The sequence below is a fragment of the Bombus fervidus genome, chromosome 15 (assembly GCF_041682495.2).
Source record: "Bombus fervidus isolate BK054 chromosome 15, iyBomFerv1, whole genome shotgun sequence".
NCBI classification, from domain to species: Eukaryota; Metazoa; Arthropoda; class Insecta; order Hymenoptera; family Apidae; genus Bombus; species Bombus fervidus.
In genome coordinates, this window is record NC_091531.1 from 10,184,305 (window position 1) to 10,209,265 (window position 24,961).

Consider the following 24,961-nt stretch of genomic DNA (forward strand, 5'->3'; position numbering starts at 1 on the left):
AAAGGTTTACTTACTCTATATCGCATTTGATGTAATGACCAGAAGAATCGGTGCCGCAGTGTCCACTGAGAGAGCCCTTGGAATTGAATTGTATGAAACACTCGTAGTCCGCGGCAACTCCACCGCGTCCCCAGATTTGATCGCACTGAACATCCAACGCCGGGCAAATGCCGTTATAACAATGTCCAGCATCGTTCCCGCAAGGGCTTCCGTTTTTCTTGTAAACATCCGCCGGACATTGGCCGTTCTCTCCGGTACAGACTTCCGGCAAGTCGCATTCGTTGGTCGATTCCCGGCATACGACGCCACGCGGCAGCAACTACGTTGTCAAAATCATTCGAGATTAGATGGATCCTCGACGTTCAAACCGATTTCGCGGCAGACAGACGGTAAACGTGTATACCTGTCCACTTGAGAGTAAAACATATCCAATATAAACATCGAATTGACTTTGCATCTGTCTTACGTATACGACGTAACTAACTGTAACTCGAGGGGTTGAAGAAAACGTAGAAAACTCGGGACGTGGAAAACGCATTTACACGAGTGCGTATTTCAGCAGTTTCAGTAGTTTCAGCGGTTTTAGGACATCGAACCCTATTCGAGGTGATTCGAAGGTTGGCGGTCTTGAAAGACGTGCGAAAAAAGAACTGATTCGAAATCGATCGATATAGGCTATCTGTTTACTCGACTCGAGAGAAACCGATGTACCAGACGTTCTGTCCGCCTGCGTTTATCGACGCGTTTGTCGTACTTCTCGCCGCTATCGGTCACGTACATCTTTAGCCAAAGAGATATAGATTTTCGATACATGGTATTGGAGATTCGAGACGGGCGCGAGAAGAAATACTTTACCTTGCAATCGCTGCAACAAGGACCGGACGCGCATTCCGCTTCCGAGGTAAGTCTGCAGGTGATCGGATCGCAGCAAGGATCGAGCTCGTGACACTCCTCGATCGATCCGCAATCGCATTGTTCCCCGTCGTCGATCATCCTGTTTCCGCAAGACGTCCTTACCACCACCTGTCAATGGAGATCGGCCCGAGGATAGGAGAAACGCGTTTTTTTCTTCGAAACAACGCTATCGTGGAAATTAGTTTGCGGCGCAACGAACCGAGATGAGAAAGTTTCGCGAGATTTCATTGTAACCGCAGTGAAAAAGTATCTCGCTGCGAAGCTCTTAGGCGTCTCGTGATTTGCTTTTGCACGCTCGTAAAGCGAACGATTCTCCCTTTAGGGGACGGTTCGTTTCGTCGTAAACTCGGCCTCCGTTCAATTAGCCTCGACTAGAATCCTCTTACCTGGTCTTTCGTCTTACCTCGTTTGGTTTATTCAAAAGACAAAAGCCGTTGCCGCTTCTTAACGACTCTATGTAATCTGTTTTACTACACTCGGAAAACGTGTACGGTTGAACGTTTTCCAAACCCACGATCGATTGAGCCATGATGCATCCGTGCCATTCGCGGCAGATACACTCGCTCCCTGCGAACAATTCGAACATCAGCAAACTGCGCTACCGCGCATAAGTATTTCAACGCTTGCGAATCATCCTACATATATATATATAAAATACAGTCGGATCGGCGGATCTTTGATCTAATTTCCGCCTCTGATCTTATTTCAGGCAACTATTACGCGGCTAAATTTAATAGATATATTATAGTTGACGTCAGTTGATATAAACGAGAAAGCGTTGATCGAACGTGGTGCTATCGATTGCGAAACACCCGAGTCAAGCGACTTGGGCCCTATCCGTAGAACGTTTGGCATATACGTTTCCAACTACGTTATAAAACTTTCGATAGATTTGATCGGATGTGAGAGCTGTCTGTCTATCAGAGACAAATGTGGAACTTGATCGATGCAGGTATATCGCAGCTGTTTCACTTGTTTCTGACAGAACAACAGAGAACCATTCTTCTATAGTAAGAGTATAGTTGAGAATAGTTGAGAATAAAATGTTTCGATTGGATTGCAGCAAGCGTCCGATACTTATGCACGATAGGATGCCTTTTGCTTTTTCCTTTTCTTCTTTTATACGTCTATAAGTTGTTGATAGAAACTAACTTCCGTCGTCGTGGCTCATGCCGATATTGTGGCCGATCATGTGAGCCATAGTACCGGCTAAAAGATGAGGCTCGTAGGTGTTCAAATCGACGCTGATTCCTACGGATTTTTGTTTGCAAACGGTCGAAGGTATAGCCACCCCCGATTCTCCACCGTAGAACGTTTCGCCCCTGCGTGTTCAAGCATGAATTTTCCATCTAAAATTTCTCACAAACGATCCGACGCTACCTGACAAACGAATCGTCTCTATACGTACGTGAGTAATTGAGTGGTATCGTGAGGGACATGGAACATCCTTCGCATCGTGTAATCGTTTAAATTGAGCAAAGCGAGACTGATATCCATGCCCGCGCTGATGTCTGCCTGGTTCATGCCTTGCCATGTTTCGATGTATATGACGGAGACTCTAGTGTTTAACGTGCGGAAATACTGCGAAAAGAGAGCAAAAACATTGAGAAAAGAATGAATGGAATCGGTGCTTCGCTCTTTACGAGGCCACGTTTTCACGCTTACGGTCGGGCACAAGAGTAAACGGACCAGTGGTGCAAGCAGATATCAATCGGGTTTAATCGAGATCATGGTAGAAACGGTCGAGTAGCAGTAGTTCCACGTGCAAAAATAAGTCGAAAAGCCGAGACTTTTGCCGTTTCTGCTCGTGTCGACAATAACGAACATGAACATGAACATGAATTCGATTCAGACGAGCGAGCAAAGTTCTACGTGCATGAACGCAAAATACGGTACACATTTGTACGGTATATTATTTCGTATATACGGAAACGCGATCGATAACTATTTCCATTATCTGTCCGCTTATTTTTGTGCTCGATCGAAACTTTGAAAGCGGGTTAGGCCTCGTAAGGATGTCTGTCATCTAAAGCCTGGAAAAGCGTAAATACGCTTTTTCGAAAGGCCTTTTGAACAAATATAGATATAACCGATAGAACGGTTCGCACTCACCATGTCCGCTATATTAGCGACTTGGATGGCATCGTGAACGACCTCGGCTCTGGTGCTACCGTTCCTCTTCTCGAACTGAAGCAAGGAAAACGAACGTTTCCGCGTAAAGGAAAGCAGAAGAGAAGGTGTGGTGCCTGGCGATCGATTTTACGTTTTCATTTACGACAATTGGGATCGTTGAAGCCGATCGTATCGTTTCGTTTTACGGAAACGCGACGACGCACGACGCGGCGCCATATCATGACAATTATCGTTGAGTTACGCGCACGGTTCAAGCACGTCGAAAGGTTCCAGCGAATTTACTATTACTAGGCTGCCTCGAAACTTTGTTGGAACGACGTCGCGCGTTTTCCTCCAACGATCGCGATTGCTACTCCCCTGACTCTGTTCGGTTTTGGAAAACGCATCGCCAAACGCCAGAGATATCTTTCGGATCGGATCGGATCAAGGATCGGATCAAGGATCGGAAAAAGGGAGTAGTCGAAGAAAATCGTCATACCATAGCCTTATCGATAATGATGGCAGTTTCGATGTATTTGGTTGCTTCACGGACGTCTCTCTTGTATCGATCGGAAGTGGTCTCCGATAGCCCCAGAACATGCTTCTGCCGGCGGTTCTTTGTACGCCACTCAAGATTCCCCGAGTTGGCGCAGCCTTTGTTAGCCTTTGTTCGAGCTTCAAATATAACGTGAGGATGTTTCTGCTAAAAGAGAGGTCTGCATATAGTTAACATTCTCCGAGCAGCTCGCTGCCCGCCTTTTTTAACGCCTCTTCTTCTATTCCATTATGGCTTATATCGCGCGGGCTTTTTCTTCTCGCATCTGCGCCAGGACTATCATCTACTACTCATCCGCGTACTCAATCTTTTCTCGGTTAATCGTTATGCCAACGTTTCAAAGAATCGCCGAACCATCGTGCGTCCCGAATCCGTCCATGCAGCGCGTCTCTTTCCAAATTGCTTTTACCTATTCCCGATATCGGCTCCAGCCGAGATCGTACCCGAGATCATACCCGAGATTCCGTTATCCGTTAAACGGGGATGGCAAAAAAGTGACGAGTCTTTGCTCCTTCAGCCACCCAAAATTCTAATAAGCCCTAAGTACGATACGATCGTTTTCGTTTCAAATGACCGTAACTCGGAAACTTGTATTACAACTCGCTTCTAAAACAAGCTGCGATGTATCGATTACGAAACATTCGTCTATATTTTCTACAATTTTCTCGTTACATTTGCCACAGATGATTGTACTTTGACCATACCTTATTAGAATTTTTGATGCTCGAAGGACTATAATTTCGACCATCCTCCTTTTCCGAGAAAACGACGACGGCGACGGCGATGACGACGACGACGACGACGACGACTAGCCGGATGCTTACGCGGCATCCTGATTTTCTCGCGACGCGAACAATTTATTTTTCTTTTTCCCGCCACGTTGCTACTTCGAGATCTCTTCATGAATAATAATGCAGGAACAGCTCATGCATATAAGAAGAACGTCCCCACTTAACTCGTCTCTGCCAAGCACACGACGGTTCCCTGCCTAGCTATCTTCCAGTTCTCTCTCTCTCTCTCTCTGTCTCTCTCTCTCTCTCTCTCTGTCTCTCTCTCTCTCTGCCGCGTTGTTCCTTAATCTTCGATTACGAAACGTCAACGTTGCTTTCGTCCAAATTTCCCATATACATTTTATTCATAAATGTTGCACGCAATACTTCACGGGATAAATCTACGCACGAAAATAAGTAAAAAAACGTCTTACGAACATATCTCAGTTTCCAAGTTATGGACGTTCGAAGAAAATATTTCGTATATACGTCTCGTACCTCGATACACACACGCTGCTACATTCAACCTTCAGTTCCGTAGTCGCGCGAAAATTCTTCTAGTCTCGATTCTATTTTCCATCGTTCCTCGTCGGTCGTACGCATTGTGCGCTCACGTTGAAAAGACGATAAATTTTTAACGGAAAAGACAAAACTGAGAAACGGAAACCTAATGGTTTAGACGATGGCGGGCTTGCACTCTCATCCTATCCATCGGTTTACGAAGGTGCTGTTAAAGAATATTCTTAGCGCAAAAAGGAAACGAGGTTGGTCCTTTGGTTGGAAATCTTTGAAAATTTTTTAATCGTCCATATTTTGAAAACCAAAGCCCGTTTATAAATATCAGGACCCTTGCTGAATTTCTACAGAACGCGACAATCGAGCCACATTGTTAGATAAATAACCAACTCGTTGTATTTGTACAAGCAGAAAGTAACGAATTAATAAGTATACATATGTTACAATTATTCATCTGGCCTAGACCTTGTTGGAAGAATGATACGATGGATATAAACGAGGAAAACATAAGAAAGCATAAGAAAACACATGTGTGTGTTTGTGTATATGTATAATTGGCGAGATATTTATTATTACGTTGAACGTATTAGCTATCTATGGTCTAAGCTTCGAAACAAGCTTTAATTACATTTCAATGATTTATCAGTTTTATCTGGCTCAACTTATATCTCTTTATAAACGTGGAAAAGGTAGTTGCGCCGATATCGCCAAATCGTATCCAAACTATCGAGAAATTAGCTGTGATTCGGTGATTTCGACTCTCCTTGCTAGTGGTCATCAGGTAAACGTAGAAACAGCTGTGCAACAACGTAGAAACAACGAAAGGCGGCCGCGAGTTAGAGAATTTAACGCTGCAGTAGCCGATTACTCGTTTACGAGTCGAGCAGGCTTGATAGCGGCTTAACTCGATCCTCTCGCTTCGTCTGCCGTGCTAACGAAACTGGATCGAGCGGCCTGGCGTCGTGTCGCGTCGCGTCGCGTCGCGTCGCGTCCTGTCGTCGTGTTTGCCATTCCCGAAACACTCGCTGCTCGGCTTCGCAGGATCCAGCCAAACATTCGCGTTTAGTCAGGATTCTCTGTGTCCACACCGCTCCCTGTATTCTGCCCTGGGCTCCTCCAAGACCCTGGATAAACCGTTGCGTCCCCCCCCCCGGGGGGGGGGGGGAAACGACATTCTCCCGAACGCTAATCGAATTTTCTCTCCCTACAATGTACGTACGGCCGCTCCGAAAGTAGTACTCATTTTGAAATAACAACGGTACAAACGCGTTTCGAAAAGTTTTCTTTACTTTTAACTCTAGTCTATATACTTGTGTAGTTATCTGTATACCTTCTGTTAGATGTTTTGTGTACCTTCGTTCATATAACCACCGTTTCGTGCCCTCCATAAAATTGAAATCGCCTCTTCCTGCCAAGAGTTATTCACCTAAAAATTCCTTCATTTCTGTAAAATAAAAAAAAAAAAAAGAAAAAAGTGAAGAAAGAAGGTATACAGAGTTTCTCAAGGCGAATTCAATTACCGCATCGTCTTACGACGATTCATTCGTAATTGTTGCAAACTGCTGTAATTGCAAGGTGAATTCCTTTTCGACGAACGTTTTCAGCATTTAAAAAGCGTAAAAGTACGTTCGATCATTTTGGTCATCGACGAAATTCTCAATTTGTATCGATATTATACCGTCCAACGTATCTAAACGAACAACGACGCGATTACTTAAAGACGAAATTCGGCGATCGACGTGATTTATGTGAACGCGCGAAGGAAGCTAGGTGGCATTCTACGAACGACGCATTCTGCCATTTTATACAGCCCCTGTACGTAAACGGCCATTACTTTCTAATAAAAGTATCCAAGCAGTGTATGTTGTTTTTTTCGAGACTCGTCGCTTCGATCGCGGGGACAGGCGTCGAGTTCATCGTACAACACGGATTTCGGGACGCACACGCGCTTCGGTAGACACACGCGTGTACAGAGCCTTCGAATAATCAAACTGACCGATAAATCGCCGCCATAAAACGGATGGATGACGAATGTCTCGTTGCCTAAGTGAATAACACCGCTGACACCGTTACACGTGTGAAAAGCAGCGCTAGCTCCTGGATAATCCCTCACGGTACCGTGATAGTAGCAATGCTCTATCTCCTGCAAACACGTCAGTGAGATTCGTTCGATCCAACGATCCAATTTCAGCTGGAAATTCGTGCCAATTCGGCGAACGATTTCTAGTTACCTGTTTAAAACTTTGTTCCGCGCCGTTGGCTAAAAAGTCTTTTTGCATAAGATTCGGAGCTAAAAGTTGCCTGCAACACAAAATATTCTTGGTATAGTCGACGGATGGATGCCCTATGAGATTCCGAGGCCGAAATCACAAACGACGATCCACTTACGTATTTAATTCTAAATCTAGGCGAAATTTATGATTAAAGGCCTTGATCAAGAGGGACGTCCGATGAAAATGTCTGCCCGTCTGCAAAATCGAAGGAAACTCGGTCTCATCAAGCGTATATAATTTTCATCTTACAAACTTCCGTACACTTACTCTCATTCTGCCTTTATTGTTTTGATATCCACCCTCTCCGTATCCTCTTTGAGGATACTAAAACGTGAGAAAATGTTCAAGTTACCAACAACAAGCATTTAGGTCGATCCGACGGACGGAAGAAAATTAGACGATAGGTTCCGGTCGTTAAGCCGAATTTACACTTGCCACTTTTCACTTTCGACGATCATCCGGAACGATCCATCCGCAACACGAATTCATTTTACTAGTTTAGAAAATGAATTGATCGGATTTAACGAAAATCGATCTTGAAGCAGGAAATAATTTCGCCGTCCTTAAAGAAAACAATTTAATCGTCCGTTCGATGGAACATTGTCGTTAAAACTATCATTTCTCTGTTACAATACGATGCAATGGCCAAAAAATAGTAAGACTTTTTATATTCGTTTCGTGCGATGTGCGTGCGAAAAATGCCAACTGGTAGTCCGAATACGCTTTCGTATAGAATTTGTTTCGTATATATATATATATTGTAACGGCAGCACACGCACGTTCTAGAACACAAGATATAGGTATATGCTTGACGGTGCCGTTTCGCAATTCGATTTGAAACCCGATTCGTCAGAAGCAGAGATTGCTTCTACTTTGTTTTCGTACGAAACAATCGTACAAAGCGACCAGCGAACAATGTTTTTCGATGAATCATCCGCGGTGATCTCGTGCAAAGCGAAAGGGTGTAAATTCAGCTCTAGCCTCTGGTGAATCTTTCCGAGAAATTAGGAAAACAGGAGAATCAGGCGATTAATTACCTTGGATATGCTGACTTCTCTCGTGGATATCCCCATTTTCTCGTGATGCCGTAACTGTACTGGATAGATGATCTGATAGTAATGGCCCCCGATATTTTGTACTAGCTCTTGGTTTTGTCGATACTCTTGTAGTAGTCGTTCGGCCTCACCTGAAATCAATTTTCCCGTTCAATCGAAAGTTCCCGTTCGTCCCTTCTATCTCTAATCTTATCTTCGTTTTTACGATAGCTCGTTGTCGCGTTACATTTGTTTCTTTGCGCGCCCTCCTGCGAAACGTGTCGAACGATTTCGAAATCGTGACTTAAGCCAGCGCAGAATAACGGACAGTTGTCCGCAGACATCTCGGCGGATAATTTACATATTGTGGGTCCGCGAACGGTTCGCTGATAACGGTAAACAAAATGTAAATCCAGAGACAGGTCCGCGTTTACAGTTTAGCATCGATCTGTATTTCGATTATCCATCGGAATGGAAAACAAGAGGCAATGTCTGCGGACAAATTAGACGCGAACGCACGACATTATTCGTCGGCAGTCAGTGTACAACGTGGGACGGCAACGTTATTACGATCGGACAGAGGACGAGTCTACGTGAAAAAATAAGTGGAAAATATGCAACCACGTTTTTTCATTTCGGGCTTCGTTTACGATAAAATCGACTTTGAAGATTCGACGAGTGTACTTAAATTTGGCCAATTCCTGCGAGAACAAGACTTAAACACGTTTATAAACTGTATTTTCCTGAAAACGACAACTCGACGTCTTTCATATTAGTTTATAATTCCGTTATAAATTATCTATACGCAATGTTTGTCAGCCTGTAAGAGGCATTACGCGGCCTCTTACGGATACGGACGAGGATCGATCAAATTTCTAGTCGAAGACGAGGAAGAAGAGAATCGTTCGAGCGCTATGTATTCTCCTCCGGCGAAATCGAAAAGCAACCGTGATTAACCGGATCCGAGTAAGCGAGTTTTCCTTCCATCTCTTTTCATCGCGCTATAAACTGTTGCTGCTGCGAGCTACGAATGAGTCGAGATAATCAGCGGAGGAGGGCCTCCTCGAAGCATGTAGTATCTAGTTTACCCTCTTATCGACTGTCCGGGCTTTGCCCGATTTAACCCGTCCCATTCAAAATGAAGTGTATGGATAATTACTTACTTGTCACGCTTCTGCACCCTTTCTCTCCCACTGTCGCCCCCCTTTTCAACACGTAGACATCACCGTGTAGCGAATTATTACACGGCTGTCGCGATCAACGACAGAGCAACTAATTACCATGCCACTCGAATCGAGGTCTTTTCCTCCCGGAGACGAAACGGTTAAATAATTTGCCGATCGTCTTCCCCTTTACGCTCGATTTCCTGCTATTCAAATTATCCATCTCTTTGATCGAGTTTCGCTGTCAGAATCTTGCTACTCGTTGTCGCGTCTCCTCTGCCTCGAAACTTTGTAATAAGCGAAGCAAAAGAAAAAGAACGAGTTTAACGCGCGTCGACACGTAACACCTGTTGACGAAATACGTTCGAGCACGTCGAAATATGTACATATTTGACCGAGATATTACGCGTCGAATTTAACCAGTAGCAGGTAATCTGTATCTAGCGATAACAGTTATGCTAATCATGGCCGGCTAACTCGTTAAGTCTCGTAGCGTTCCTTGCAAATACAACCGGAGACAGTTTCATTCTCTCTCTCTCTCTCTCTCTCTCTCTCTCTCTCTCTCTCTCTCTCTGTGTGTGTTTAATCCAATTAAAGTTATTAAACGAGTATGGATTACTTTCAACAGATTACTTTCCGTTTCGAATACGCAAGTCGTACGTAGTTTCCTATGTTTGTAACGCTGCTCGTAATTTCCACATTATTGGTATTTCATCGTTTTCGCGATAAATAGACTGTCCAATGCATATTGCATGTTTTATGCGAAACGTTTTGAGAAATTGCACGATATTTACCTCTAAATTGCGAAGTTTTACGCGTTTTTTGGAAATTTGAAGCGTTTAAAAAGTACAGATTTGTTTAATTAGGTTTATAAAGACAATAATTTGAATAAAAATCCGTAGTATATTTATCGGAAACGTATGTATAACGAAGCATATTAGACATATACTAAGCGTGAAATATGCTCTCACTGAATATCGAGATAATAAGATTAATACCTGCTTGTATCGAATATCTTGCAACTTTTGTGTACGTGCATACACAGCCACTCGTAAGTATTAGAATTTAGGACAATCTGCTGCGTTCAGGGAAAACGTTTTGCATTTGTACAAGAATGCAGTTAAATACATTCGATGCGGTAAATTATAATAAACCTAAGGGAAATTTCATTTAGAAGAGATTTAGGGTGAATCGGATAAGAAAGTCGGGGAACTTTGCTCAAAATCTCAGTCCTATTTTACCTATTGTACCTATCGTACCTATTGTACCTATTGTACCTATCGTAAAATATGGAATCAAGTAAAGACGAATAATAGTAATAATAATAGTAACAATAATAATAATAATGATAATAATAATAAATAATAGTAAGAATATGGATATCGAAATTGATCGAAATAGCGGTGGAAAGTACCTATCGGAAACGTAAAATCTCGTTGCCGAACGAAACGAGAGCTCGGAGCTGGTCATTTTCCAGCTATTCCTAGTTTCGAGTTTGCCAGCGTAAAGTCCGATTAAAGGGGGAGTTAAGGCGGACGGGGCTGATATTTTTTCTCCGAACTGGTATTTACGAGCGTGAATCCTGTCCGTGCAATTTCCGATCTCCAGCTACCGCGGTTCTCGAACGAAATCGACAGAGAACTTTAAAAGTTGCCCGATCCGTCCGACCTATACGCATATACACGCATATGCTACGGCGAACAAACCACGGACTTCCAATAGATATTCTCATCCTAGCAAGACGCGCTGTTCACGGCGTAGTTTTGTTTCGTTTTATTTCGGCTTTTTCGAGGGACGGTCGCCAGGAAGTTTAAAAGGGTTTACTCGTTGACGAACCGACCGACTAGACTCGTAAATTGAATTTCCAGAAACGGTTCGTTCAACCGAGATTACCGACCGATTAAGTTGGCCCCGTCCATGGGTTTGTCGAACGTCGCGTTGACAGGCCGTTTATCGCGTCGTTTCTGTGCAATTGCCGTGTATTTAATTCTATTCGGTCGCGCGCAGTGTATCGCGTCCTGTTTTGCCCCGCGAAACTATCTCCACGCTCGCGGTTTGCAAACGTCACTGACGCATTTAGACCATCAGTTTTTCTTTTCTTTTTCTAATACCGTTTATTTGCTATATCCGTTAATTAGTCACGATGTATAATCATCGAAAGCATCCTTGAAACTAATTTCGCATATTTTAGATTTCAAACTTGCACGATGCTACCACGCCATGTTACTGGTTCTACGTCAGCAATCTTGCATTTTACAACCTAGAATCCGGTATATCACCGGATATATTATATATTCGGATCGCTTTCAGAGTCTACTATTCTCATCGAGATAGTCGCGTCTCGTTACGGAGCTAACGGAACCTCGAAATGTTTCGCGTAACGGCGGCGCCTACTCTATTCGTAGAAATTTTCCGCGACGATCGTTTTCGCGATCGCGATAACACGATATAACTCCAGATAACACGACGACGCGATCACTATCCGAACCTAGCATTTTCGGGTTTCCCCTGCACGTCCTCCGGAGATCTAAGCTACCGTTCAAGGGAAAATTTCCGAGACTCGCAGGCGCGAGTAGAATAGATAGTAGAACAGAACAGGTAGAATATCGCGTGCAACTCTGCGTGTGTTTATACGTGTTTATACGTGTGTGTACGCGTACGTCGATGCATCGATTTACTCGATACAATAGCTCGAGTCGTCTATTCGTCGCTATATCGTTTACCGCAGGTTGGCTGCCTACACTCGCAACCACGAATCGCTATTAATCGAACGGACGCGCGGACGCGACAAGTCGTTGGATGCCGGGTGTGCCGCTGACGAAATTCTCACCGGATTTGCTTGCCAACCTGCGCATTTACCTTCCAACCGGTCAGCCACGCGTCTAATCAAACACGAGTATGAATATTAATTTCTTTTTTTCGGGCAAGCGTGTAGGACGCTTTAACCGGCCGCCTGTTTTGTAATTCAAATGTCCCGACGCTTTTCCTTCGACAGCATCGAAACACCGAACGAAATTGTCCCGCGAAACGAAAGAAATCGCGTTGTCTCGTGCAGCGAGAGAAAACCGTGTTACTAGAAATACAAACGATGCTGTATTCCGTGCCGCGGAAATTCTCCGGTTCTCACTGGACGAGATGGCGCGACGCGGAGCGACGGCCGCCGTTTTAAGAGATTTTACATCGGTTACCCTCGTCTCGTCCATTTTATACTTGGACGCATCGTCCTCCCGTCTAAAATTTAACCCAATTTAAGTTTCGCGTTCCCAGCCAATCACCGCTGTTGACTCAACGATAAAGCATTCTGCGCGTCCGGAGAACTAGATGTAACCGCAGATCGAGTTTCCGAGGGATGTGCTGCAATGCGGTCTATCTCCGCCTTTTTCCTTCCTTCGCCTACGTTTCATCGCGATTCGAAGGAAATCTGTGCGTTTGCCGCGTGTCCTTCGATTTTCATCCTTCTCTCTTCCCTCTCTTCCCTCTCTTCCCTCTCTTCCCTCTCTTCCCTCTCTTCCCTCTCTTTCTTGCGTCCTTTTCGTCGTCAGTGTAAAGCCGTTCGCTCGGAAAGGGCCAAGCGTACGTTAACTCGAAAACACGAGCATTTACGCGATGAAAAACGCTTTGTCTCGCGACAACGTTAACGAGAACGCAAGGCGGATACGCTGTCGCGCTGCTCTTCTACGCGATAGCATTGATTCGAGTATTCTGTTCGGTGCACGATTAGTATCTCGGCTCTTATTTGGAGCGCGTTGAATTTTCTACGTCGCCGAGCCGTGTGCCGCGCTTCAAAGAGAACACTGACTTTGACTACAACCTACAACTTCCTATCCATTGTGTATTTACGCGATCGTCTCGTAACTTTGCGTTCCCGTGCTCTCTTTCTCCGTTACCTGTGGAGCCTTGCGACAAAGGCTCGGCCTCGTAATACCGTACACTTGACGCAAGGTAGTCGTACGTCGGTAGGCCGTTGCGTAATTAGGCGATCGAAACGTTCGAAAAACCGCGTTCGCCTTTTCTTTTCAACTTACCAACGGAAGTCTCTTCGTTCCAAAAGGAATCATCTAAGGTGTAGTCGCCTTCTGAAACGAGAAAAATAACCAACCGATTAGCGACAATCGTATCGACAACGTATACGCTAATCGCGTCTAAGGATTTCGATGCCTGTGTTAATTCTTTACTTTTTCCTATAATCGCGATCAAATCCAAAGTTCCGCTACATCGAAACTGAAACAATCGAAGCAACGGAATATATCTTATTATCCTATATGTATAAGGATCAAATTCCATATTTATGTGAAATAAATAACTGGATTGGAAACACGTGTTCCGATCGTCCTAACAAGGGAAACCCGCTAACCTATACACACCATCGATCCTCACGAAATTTGCTGCAAGCGTCGATTACACTTACCTGCGAATATATAACCGTAATTCCTTGATTCCAGGTTTCTTACTTTTACGTTCAAGCAGAAATCAACCAACCCTTTTGTCCCATCGTTTTCTATGTAGCTTCCGATAATTTCTTCATAAGTTTTATACATAAAAAATCTTTTTACGTAATCTTCCCAAGACATCGAATTCTTTCGAAAAGATTTACGCACAGATTCATAGGTGTCGGGACACGGCGTAACTTTTATACACGAACCATTTTGTCGTATAATTCGTCGTTCTATACGATTTGTAAGCAGTCGCATAGATGATCCGGTTCGGATAAAATGCTTCGCTTCTCTCTTGAAGTAAAATTCTTAGATAGGTGCAGTCGACGCTTAAAATCGCTCAACTTGGATCGTACATTTACCAACCGACTAATAATAACCGAGGTGTAGTCTCTGTTAACAACTATCAACCGTATATGATTGTCTAAGATAATATCACAGGCAACCATGCGATAAAACAGCCTTGTTCGAAATCTCTATTCTGTATATCGGTTAAACGAATAAACGAAAAATAATAATAATATCACGGCTAAGAAAGAAATTCGGCTTACCACTTTGCTGACACTTTTACAAAGAAAACTATCTTAGTTTACAAGTAACGTACTTGTCGCACTCTTGTCTCATTCGTTCGTTTTTCAGTTGCATTTTCTCACCCATTCGTTAACGTTACCTCTACCGTTACGCTCGTATCTATCCATCTGTCTCTATGCACGTAAATAGGTAAACATTTGCCATAATTTGGAAGCGTGCAAATACTTGTGGTGCAATTGTAGTAGGAGGGGCAGGGCCAAGGAGTACGCGAATGCAATCGGCGCGGAGTCCCGTTCGCTCGCTGGTTGGCGAAATTCTCAAGTTGGCGAGGAAAATTCCTATGGGAAGCACTCGGTCCGCAACAACGAACCAAGTTGTAGCCCAAAGGAATTTTGCACGGGTTGTCTGAGAATTTTCTCCCACGCGAGGGACGCAAGTTTCTCGAGATGAAAGTTTCGAAACTACATGCACGAAAAGATTGACGGATGGTCGTATCATCGAGTGACTGGTCTCTTATCGAAAAACGGTATAACGCTCGCGTTACGCGATCGCGATCGACCAAGGTGTTTTAAAATATCGAACGGCTTTCTCAACAGCTGTCCAAGCAGCGCAGAGGACAGCGTTAGTCGCGAGGACGAAAATACGCGATGTCGCGAAAACAAAATGGTGGAAGCGTGTTTAATAAAGAATAACGTGATATACGTACAAGCATCCCGACGCTTTCTACGGGATCCTTTCCTAAATATATTACGCGCATTATATCGGTCCAGTGGAAAAGTTCCTGTAGATGTCGTTAAATTATTTATTTGTCTGCCAGTGGCATCGGTTGTGGCCGCGCGTGCAACAGCACGTTTAACAAGATCGCGCACCAGCTCCTCTTGGCTCTTCCTACGATAAAAAGCTTGAAATTCGTCCATTAGTTTGCGACAAACGAAGCGACAAGCGGAGTCTAGCTCGGTGCACGGTCCTGATAAACCTGCCGAATGTCCTTTACAGCACTTTGCCCATTTTCCCAATCTTCTTTTACAATTAGAAAAAAGCGTCGTGAAACGACAACGAGTCTGCCGTTGAAACAACGATCGCTCTTTTAATCCTTAATCTTTAATAACAAGGTTTGCACGCGCAACAACGCATACGACGCGCAAACAATCTACGAGACGTATTGGCACTGTACCGACCCGATAACACGAAACTCTTTGAAATTTCATTAGTACCGTAACGAGACGCGACTGTCGTAATTTGAAAGCAATCCGTCAATGTGTATAGGATGGCTCGCCCGTTACGTACGATACCATGGTACGACGCTATGATTCCATCGCTTATCGGAAAGCTTGTTAATCTTTTCATCCAATCGGATGATTTTAACGATACTTGAATACGGTATGGTCGAACCGATTAATACGTATGTAGGTATTTCGAACGGAGTGGCGTAAAAACGCGCATCGGCCACCGCTATTCCACGTCGTTTCGCATACCAATATATTCGATATCGTAACGTTCGATTCTTCTACCTTATTCGCGCGTCTTTTGCGCCTTTTACGTCTTTTACGTTTTCTAAGTAGCTATACACCGAGAAAGTAAATCTTTCACAGTGTATGCGTTCCAGCAAACGACAAATCAATCGGCGAATTTTTATTCGAACGGAGGATGCGCTTGGTAGGAAGAAGGGATAGCAATAAGAACATTTGCGGTGGGTGGATCGAAATGCGGAAACAAGCCGTCTCCACCTAAATCTCGACAGAACTGCGAGACGATGCTGAACGCAGCATCGCAAACCATTCTGCAACAGCATTTTCCAACTTGGTCCCCCTCTACTCATAAACCGTCACGTTCCGCTGCACCTAGCAATCAGCGACGGTCACGCTTCGTCGATTTTCCCTGTATAACCATTCAGCACGTTGTTGCGCGTTTAGCACATTTGCCAGGTTGCTATGTCTGCGAAACGTCGCGGGCCTGCCGATAAACGAGCCATCGAGCCAGCTCGATCATAGATTCCTCCTTTGCTTCTACTTGCCCACTCCACACCCCTGTGATAATCGATGCTGTTTCTCGGCTCGTTTCATCTAGCGTTGCGCTAGCCAGAGTTTTCCACAGTTGAAGCCGGTTTGGCCAGCCGCTTTCGGCTTGATCCGTGACGATCGATCAAACGCGCCCCGTCACCGACCAGTGGCGGATTCACGAGCGCGCGATACGGGCGGCCGCCCCAACCCCAGAACCAACAAAATCTACGAATATCACGTCACATTTTGAAAAACTCGACAGGTACTTAAGACGCGTTCGATTATTTAGCCCGTAATTGATAAAATAGCGACAAATTGACAAGCGAATTCTAAATATCGCGAAAGAAGGTTCAAACATGTATTCGTGTACTTTTACGCGTTTCGCGTCTCTAAACGAAGACAACGGTAGAAACGAACGAACATTGGGATATTTAAACGCGTGACTTTCTTATCGCCGTATCGTTAAAAATATTGAAAAAGTCACAGTTTTTTTTCAGAACGTCTTTCCGAATACTTGATACGCCAGATGCGTTTAATCGTGCCGCATACATTCCGAGTTTCTAAAATGAAATTAATTCGAACCAGTTAGCAGGTTTCCGTTTCGTTTGTTTCTTTTTCTTGTCAATCTCCGTTGCGCCGGTAGCCGGTTACACCGCGCTCGCTACCAACCATCCCCGTGGCCGGCCCTGGCAGGAAGGCACAAACAGAAAGAGAGAAAAGGGGTTCGAAGACTTGGAAAAGCGCACAAGGCACGGAGAAATCGCGGCGAATACACGTGTCTGTATCCGATGGAAAAATATACGAGTCGGGTACGAAACTTTTCTCCCAAGTTTCATTAAAGCCCGCGAAACTTTTTCATCTCTGTGCCCATCCCGGGGTTTCATAAAATTCATAAAATGGACGGCGTGCAGATAAAAAGACTCGGTTGCCAGTGGCCTAGTTCCTCGTAGTATACGAAAAATAAGCCCGAGGCGAAGAGGGCCTCGAATAGATGATAGTCAATGACGATGTTTCTATAGGGGCTCGGCCGTGGAGCGACTTTCAGGTAGGCGAGCGACCAGAGGAATTCTGCCGGGGGTAATCGACGCGCTCGAAATTACTTCTGTTTCCCACCTTCGCCCTTCTTTAATAACTAATCGCCGAGTTATCGTACGTTCCCCTTCGTTGGACGGCCGCGTCTTCCTCACCAACGTTCTCGTCAACGTATATCTACGTTGCATCTCGTGCACGTTCCGTCCACCGTGTACTCGATCGTAGAAACGAAAAATAGAAAAGAAAAGAAAAGAAGGAGCGATCGAACTCGAACTAGTTTCCTATCGAATCCAGTTGAATCGAAAGTTGTACGCTACCCCTTGTCTCTCTAGGGCAGGTCCGGCGAATTAACTTTTAATTCCATCGAGTTGCCGCGACAATGGCACCGAATTCTGCGCCCGTTAATTACAGTGACCCGTAAAAGTACGTACACGTTATGCGACCGAGTGTTAATCCTACGTGTTAATCCTTCGCAAAGACGAATAAGGACGAATCGACAAAGAGGCATAACATTTTTTCATTTAAGACTTGGTTTTCGCAAAAACGTGGCACAGTTCGTGTTTCGACAACGATAGAAACGCCAGCAGAAACACAAGCTTCGTACCTCGAAACTCGCAGTTCCTTTATACAGGTTTATACGAATTTTCAAGTTCATTCGGCTGTCGCGGCCTACCCAACCTAACGTTATTATACGCACTGGTAAAATTTCTATCCAATTTCTAGATATACAACAAGATCTACAAATTGCGAGATACTTGTTGCAAACTCGTATTTAGTGCAAAATCGATATTTATACGGTACGAATAGTTAAAGCTTCCGTAAAACTCCCACCGAATAGTTACACGTATTATATTAATTTATATACTTCTCCGTTTAAATACTTTTGCGATCTCTGCAAAATATATACGCTGTCGGTGAAAAGTATTCGGACATTTACTTATTTTAACTACAGATCAAACTGCGATGATTTGATCGTTGATAATCACCGTAGCTACGTACAATGGTTACAACTCGATCAAGTTTATTTTCAAAAAGCAATATATAAGACTAAAACCGTCGTTTGTATTTGCCACGTCTTATACGTATAGTGATATTTCTAATAAAATATAATATAATAAGCAAGTATACGTATATTTTAACAGCAAATGTATATATCGTTCTATACAACAAACGCTAAGATAAATTATTGCTACGTTTTTTAGTAAGTAAAGCAAAGGTGGTAAGGATCGCTTCAAATTATTAATCGTTCATTCCTATAGCTATAGCTAATTTTCTATAGATCGATGAAATTCACACACCGTCACTACGAATCGACATTCGTCGATGTTGGCATACTACGCGTTTGCAGAATCGTTAGAAATTTCGATCGATCTAACCATTTACTCGACTACGTCTTACGAACGTAATCGCGAATATTTCAGGTTTCGCTGTCTAAAGAAACTCTGCTTCTGTCACTGATACCCACCCGACCATTGTTCGACTCGTTTCGTCGACGATTTCGAACAGCAGTCGCGTTACGATTGTTCCATCTAAATCAGTTTCATCGAGCAGGGGCCCTGCTTTTCTTAACAACGTCGGCAAGCTTGCCGGGCTGTTGCAGCGAAACACGATTAGAACGTATTATATGGTGGAGTAAGAGGAGGGCCGCGGCGTAATGTTCGCGCAGTGAAATTAAACGGTTCAGAAAGTTGTATAATCCGCCACGTAGAGCGGCCCAGTGGCGAAGTTAATGGCAGCAAGGAGAAAGATTTACGAAAGTTTAGGTTCTCCCCGTGTCGTCGGACAAACTTGTCCTTTTCCATAACGTTTTCATCGTTTCTCATATTTTTCACGACAGTGGATAACGGATCCTCCTTAGAAACTTAGAAACGCGTCGCTGCTTATGCGAAAACGCGAGTCTAGCCGGGCGTTTCAGGACAGAAAATGGCAGTGCGCGTCTGACGGACGATTCCCAAAAACACTGCGCGCGATCGGACGATTAACCCGAGGAAAAATTGGCCTCGCCGCGGAAAAAAGCTGGCGTCGCAACCGATGAACTCGGCTCGTTTCTTCTCGCCTCGGGCCTTTTAACGATTTCGCGCCCAGGCTGTCTCTCTCTCTCTCTCTCTCTCTCTCTCTCTTGCTCTCTTTTGCTCTCTGTTCGCAAAGCCGACGTTTCACAGCAAAGATTTCCCAAGCTGGTTCGTAGCTAAAATTCTGCACCGGATACGCGATACTCGCGTGGAATTCAACCATCGCGGGCGTCGCGCCCATCGTGGAATTAACCGGTTCGCGGTTTCGTATAATCCATCGTACGGAGTCGAGTTCGTACGCGTACGCCGTTTGCGGCGATATTGCTGGAAAAGCACACGCTTCTCGGACGTACCCCGATCCGACTGATTTTCTTCCTCTTCCCTTTTTCGATAAATTCGGACAAAACACGCGTAGAGAGAGAGAAAATTATTTCCGAGCAGAACACGGTTCGGTAAGGAGAATAGGAATATCGTGGCTCGCAGACCTACAGCCGGTGCAGCTCGTTCGCCTGACTGAAATCCACTTGATTTTCTCGCGTGGGACGTTCTAAAGAACAAAATGATTGGCTGCCTTTTGTTTCGTTGGACGAATTAGAAGAGCGAATTTAGATACATCGTTGAAACGCGAATGCCGACTAGCAGCGTACCAGCCGCGACGCGACGCGACGCGACGTAAAGCGACGCAGCAACAGCATGGAAAACGCGAACCATCGGATACCCGCTAGGTAGCGAGCTTCTTTTCGCATCGGCGCTAGCCGTTTTAACTCGATCAGCGAGTTTGCGCTTTGTTCTAATTACTTGGAGCGATATTTTTTGTGCATCGGAGGAAAGAAAAGCCATCGTCCGATATATACGTACGGTCAGCCGCGAAAGTATTCGTACAGCCTTCAAAACGGAATAACTTTCTTTTAAAATTGGACGACTGTGGAGACTTTTCGAGAAGCTAGAGAAGGATCGGTTGGCTAGTTCGATGTGTAAAAGTAAAAATTCTTAAAATTTCTTTTATCATCCAGCCAACTAGTCCTCCTAGCTTAGTCTCGAAAAAGCTCGAGTGGTTCGGTCCAATTTGAAAAAAGTTCTTCCGTTTTAAAGGGGCTACGATTACTTTTGTGACTGGCCGTACCTATTATATCCTTCTCTACGAGTAATAGCGAGTTTTAGACTTGTAACAACGCACACGCCGTCGACCGACGTAACGTGGAAATAAAATTTGACAGAATTCCCCTGTCCCTGTTTCGTCGATAATGACGTTTTTCGCTCGGCGATCCACCCGGCCTTTCCTCCTTTCTCCCGTAAATCGTTCGATTCTCGATGAACGAAAAGTTTTCGAAATAGATGGAAACTTTCCGAGATGAAAGAGCGTCGTCGTTGTCGTCGCAACTGCATCCGCTCGTCCTATATAAAGCAAGGAACCAACGTCAACGGCTCTCACAGATATCCACTGCTCGAATATCTCGTAATTAGTCGTGTGTCTTTGGCATCGTACGTTTGTGCAAAAGTAGAGATCATCGAGTACGATTCGATTCCATTCGATCCGATTACGTTGCATTCTATTCCGCTCGATTCGCTAATTGCGTCCGCGGTACGTCACGATTATCGAGGTCGCTGACGAATAATGGGAATCGGGGGGAAAAATAATAATGCCGCTTTGGCATGGTAAAATCGAACAGCGCGGGGCCGCCTCGTCGAAGAACCGACGCGACACGCGTTACTCGTTGTACGTACGCATCGTTTATCAAAGCTAGTATTTCGTTATATCTCGTGGATCTCCGTCTTATGCGATTTCTCAAATATTCACGTGCATTATATTTACATGCATATGCCACGGGGTACTTTGATGCGACCATTACACGCGTCTCCCCTGTACGCGCGTTCCCATACACAGCGGTCCGCTTTTCATCGCAGAAATGGCATCGGGCAGATTCCGCGGGTCAAAATAACACAACTTTTCGGCTGGTCAGAAATAGAGACGATCGACGGCAGATTATTAAAATCTAATCTAATCTAAAAAGACGGTTAAAATCAGCCGTTTCGTCAAATTTACATAGCGTTACTACAAATCCACCGTAGATCGGATACTTTACGAGCGGTAGCGTCGCAGGCAAATTTTCAAATCGGACCTTATCGAAAATGACGAAATTCGGCGAAAAAATGTTGTACTCTACGCTTTCGACTTATCCTCGCGTAGAAAATAGCCTTCTACCGATTATCCGCTTCTATCTTCTAGCTAGATATGCTAGCTGGCGGTCAAGTAAATTCACGTATAACGGAAAACTTATCAAATCGTATCGTGAATCACGGACCACCCTGTATAGCAGCCTCTATTCCGCACCCCGGAAACTTTCTATCTTTTTCGACGAGCCGATCGCGTCAGATGGAAGAAACGTTCGAGGAAGCAAGTTGTTGTCCGTATCTCTCTTTTTCAAGCTGTGGATCCGCCGTTCCGATCGGATTTCCATCGGTACCCGTTTGCGTGCGAATAAACACGAGAATCGATACGGAGAGGGGATCGCGTTGCACGATGACGTTAGTTTTCGATTTTAACGAACGCGATGATAGAGAACGGATTGGTCGTCGCGCGTTTCCCACGGTCCGCATCGATTCGGCCGCAATATGTACGTACGTATGTACGTATGTATATTAAATTCTCGATGCTATCGAGCGAAACATCGGAATCGCGTGTCTCGTAAAGCACGGACCCTGCCACGTTGCTCTACGTGTTTATACCACTTTGTTTTCCTAACTAGCTCGTACCTGTCGTGGCTTAAAACGGCTTAACGGACGACCCTGTTGTATCCGCGCAACACCGTACCCTGCAACATCCTGTACACGTCGCAAAAACGACCAACCTCTCGTCCAGACGCGCAAAATTGAAACGTTAAACGGCTTCGCGCGTTCCAACGATCCCGGGCAAACCACGCGCGACCGCGATGCAGATGTAATCGAATGGAACTTGAACTAGCGACAAAATCCTAATCCGTCGAACACCGATCTTTTTCTTTCATTTTTTTCTCTTTCCTTTTTTTTTTTTTATTATTTTTCTTTATACGGATCGATATCGATACTTTTTGCGTTATCGCCAGTCATAAACTGCTTATGCAAACGCCGTGCAACGTCCTGTTTTCTCTCTCTATCTCTCTCTCTCTTTTCTCGCGCGCGATATCCTATCGATGCGATGACTTATCGTATAAATATCGTGTGTCCAGCTTTCGTGGAATTTGTGTTTTAATATGCAACGAATAACCGTTGTCTTCACGTCCCACAGAAAATCACATTTATATCTGTCTTACAGATTTGGCGAAAACGATATTTCTGTTTATCGTACTTGGTGTGTGTGTATATAGAGAGATACGATGCGTTTTAAAAGTCGGTTTTATAAATCGCGAAAACGCGAAAAGCGTATTATTTACCGCCAGCGGATTATTCAAGTCATCGCGACGTAGCGTCCGAATTTTGCTCCGCGATTATGTCATTCCGGTGTAAATTCGCATACCCGATGCAACGCGACTCGACGCGACGCGACGGATCGATCGAGCATGTAACGAACAGTGACGCGTATTAACTTACCAACCATTACGATATCGTACGATAATAGGTTACAGGATTTAGATGTAGGAGAACGAGCAAAGAGAAACACGGAATATTTTTCAGCGTGTATGGTCATTGACGTAACTGTCCGGACCCGTTTACCGTCCGGTTCAGACAAGGGCGTAGTCGATTGGGAAAACTTGGACGACTCGTCGAAGAAACTGGAACGAACTGCGTACAGGCTGAGTCAAAAATGGCCGCGGTTTAACCAATCCTAAGCACATGCAGTAATATTTTTGCCCAAGTTTGTCGACCGATCGCTTTTGAAGGTCCTGTACGCACAGACACACGCACACAGGCACGTAATAGGTAGAGCTTCCAAGTGAAATTTGAAAACTGTTGGATCTCGGTCCGAAAGTCTGGGTACGATACGTTTGTTCGACGTGGCAGGCGTTGCGAGGTATTTCGTTCGATTTAGTATCATGGAATACGGGCACGAGCGAAAACTATTTACGTCAGGTGATTGGGCAAGGTGGATGAACGGTAGTCAGAATCGGTGCATTATAAAGCGGCAAAAGCGGTCGGCAGTCTATAATTTATTTCCATTAGCCGAAAATAGCTCGCACGTGTAATTCGATTTCGCGGTAAATCGCGAACGCGTCGTCGGCGTGTATTTTTAAAGCGACTGCAATTTTCCGTTAAACGCGCCCGTTGCCCGATTACACCGGCAACGATTACGGCGGCGTAAATGGGGCGTGCCGATATTTTCCCGTTCTCGTTGACCCTTATTAAATTTTCATTCGATTCGGCGGACCGGCGAACGCGCGCAGCCAACGTCGTATCGCGTTGTCGAATAACTCTCGAACGAGAAGAGTCTCGAATTGTGCAACAACGCATGGAAACGCAAGGTGCAACACTACCGAATAGAATGGCAGAAGATTATCGAACGGGATGCTGCGCATTCGCTAGGATTTTATCAGCGCGAATATAATTTGTCAAAATAAAATTTGGTCATACGTATTGGAAGAGAGCAAGTGGAATATCGGGCTGGTTACTCGAAGGCCCGGACACTGGGCATTTCGCAGCGTTCCGACCGTACGGATCCCGGGTATAGCTATCCGGTATGTCGATCTCCGTCTAGTCGGTCTTCTACGTGGACCCGCGTACCCTGGGTCCTCCCGCAGTGCTGCCAACGCGGAGCTGCAAAGTCCCCAGACGAGCGCGTTCCGTTCCGCGCAGAACCGACCAGATAATCGGAGTTGCTCCGCGACAAAGATAGATAAATAGATAAGTAGACGGACGGAGAAGGAGAAGAGGAGGCACGGATAACTAGGCCGAGAGCAGAACGAGGGAGACAGCAAGAGGGAGAGAGAGAGAGAGAGAGAGAAGCTGGGTGGGCCAGCAGGGAGGAAAGAAAACGCGGCGGCGGCGGCGGCGGCGGCGGCGGCGGCGGCGGAGAGAAGAGTATAGACACAAGAGGGTAGAGAAGCAAGTTGAAGAGGGGTTGAAACGGGGAAGGGAGACAGAGAGGGAGCAAAAGAGAGAGAGAGAGAGAGGGTGGAGGCGGTGGAGCAGGTTGCGGAGGAGAAGGGTGAGAGGGACGCGGATCCCGGAGCGTTCGGTACCATTGCATATCCCGCACATCTCGCAGGTGCAGGGCGTGGTGCCTTGTCGGCAATATCGATTACAAACCCGGGCGGTTGCGCATTCACGTCGACACGTGGACGTGGACCGGCAGCCAGACTAAATTTGTGTTGCCCTATATTTTAGGTTCCTGCACTCATCTGCCTCTCAAAGATTGATTGCTTTTCCCTCCAGCACCCCGAGTCCGCCGCGGCCTATCCTCCGACACCGACGGACGCGCTCGAATTTACGGTCTGCGCCGTTCGCGATCACGCCGTCTCTCCCAGTACGTGTACGCCTCCCTCGTGTGTTTCGCTGCTTGCTCCCCGAAACAGACGGAGAGGAGACGTTCGTCCGCACGCTATCCCAGGGTTACGTCCTTTCCCTGCTATATCCGTTAGAGCCCGTATTCTCTGCTCTACCCTCTATGTATCCCTCTCGCCCGTCGTCTTTTTCTCCTTCT

General features: G+C 45.2%; 2 protein-coding genes across 21 annotated transcripts in view; one reads left to right on the forward strand and one right to left on the reverse strand.

Annotated features, from left to right (window-relative positions):
* Positions 1-24,961, forward strand: part of Dila (centrosomal protein dilatory) — a 108,209-nt gene that overhangs the window by 19,338 nt on the left and 63,910 nt on the right.
* The window catches only part of Mmd (disintegrin and metalloproteinase domain-containing protein mind-meld), a 74,172-nt gene that overhangs the window by 18,420 nt on the left and 30,791 nt on the right, over positions 1-24,961 (reverse strand). For 15 of the 20 annotated variants that reach the window (XM_072018538.1, XM_072018539.1, XM_072018551.1 and 12 more), the window contains 13 exons: positions 13,365-13,415; positions 8,180-8,328; positions 7,410-7,466; positions 7,258-7,337; positions 7,101-7,170; positions 6,866-7,012; positions 3,527-3,730; positions 3,028-3,102; positions 2,324-2,496; positions 2,068-2,237; positions 1,319-1,482; positions 856-1,023; positions 15-319 (listed from right to left, as the gene is read on the reverse strand). In XM_072018538.1, the coding sequence (XP_071874639.1) occupies positions 15-319; positions 856-1,023; positions 1,319-1,482; positions 2,068-2,237; positions 2,324-2,496; positions 3,028-3,102; positions 3,527-3,730; positions 6,866-7,012; positions 7,101-7,170; positions 7,258-7,337; positions 7,410-7,466; positions 8,180-8,328; positions 13,365-13,415 (1,813 nt within the window). Of the gene's footprint in view, positions 1-14; positions 320-855; positions 1,024-1,318; positions 1,483-2,067; positions 2,238-2,323; positions 2,497-3,027; positions 3,103-3,526; positions 3,731-6,865; positions 7,013-7,100; positions 7,171-7,257; positions 7,338-7,409; positions 7,467-8,179; positions 8,329-9,456; positions 9,609-13,364; positions 13,416-24,961 lie in introns of those variants that run through there. The other 5 variants (XM_072018550.1, XM_072018541.1, XM_072018547.1 and 2 more) reach the window with 3 other exon arrangements.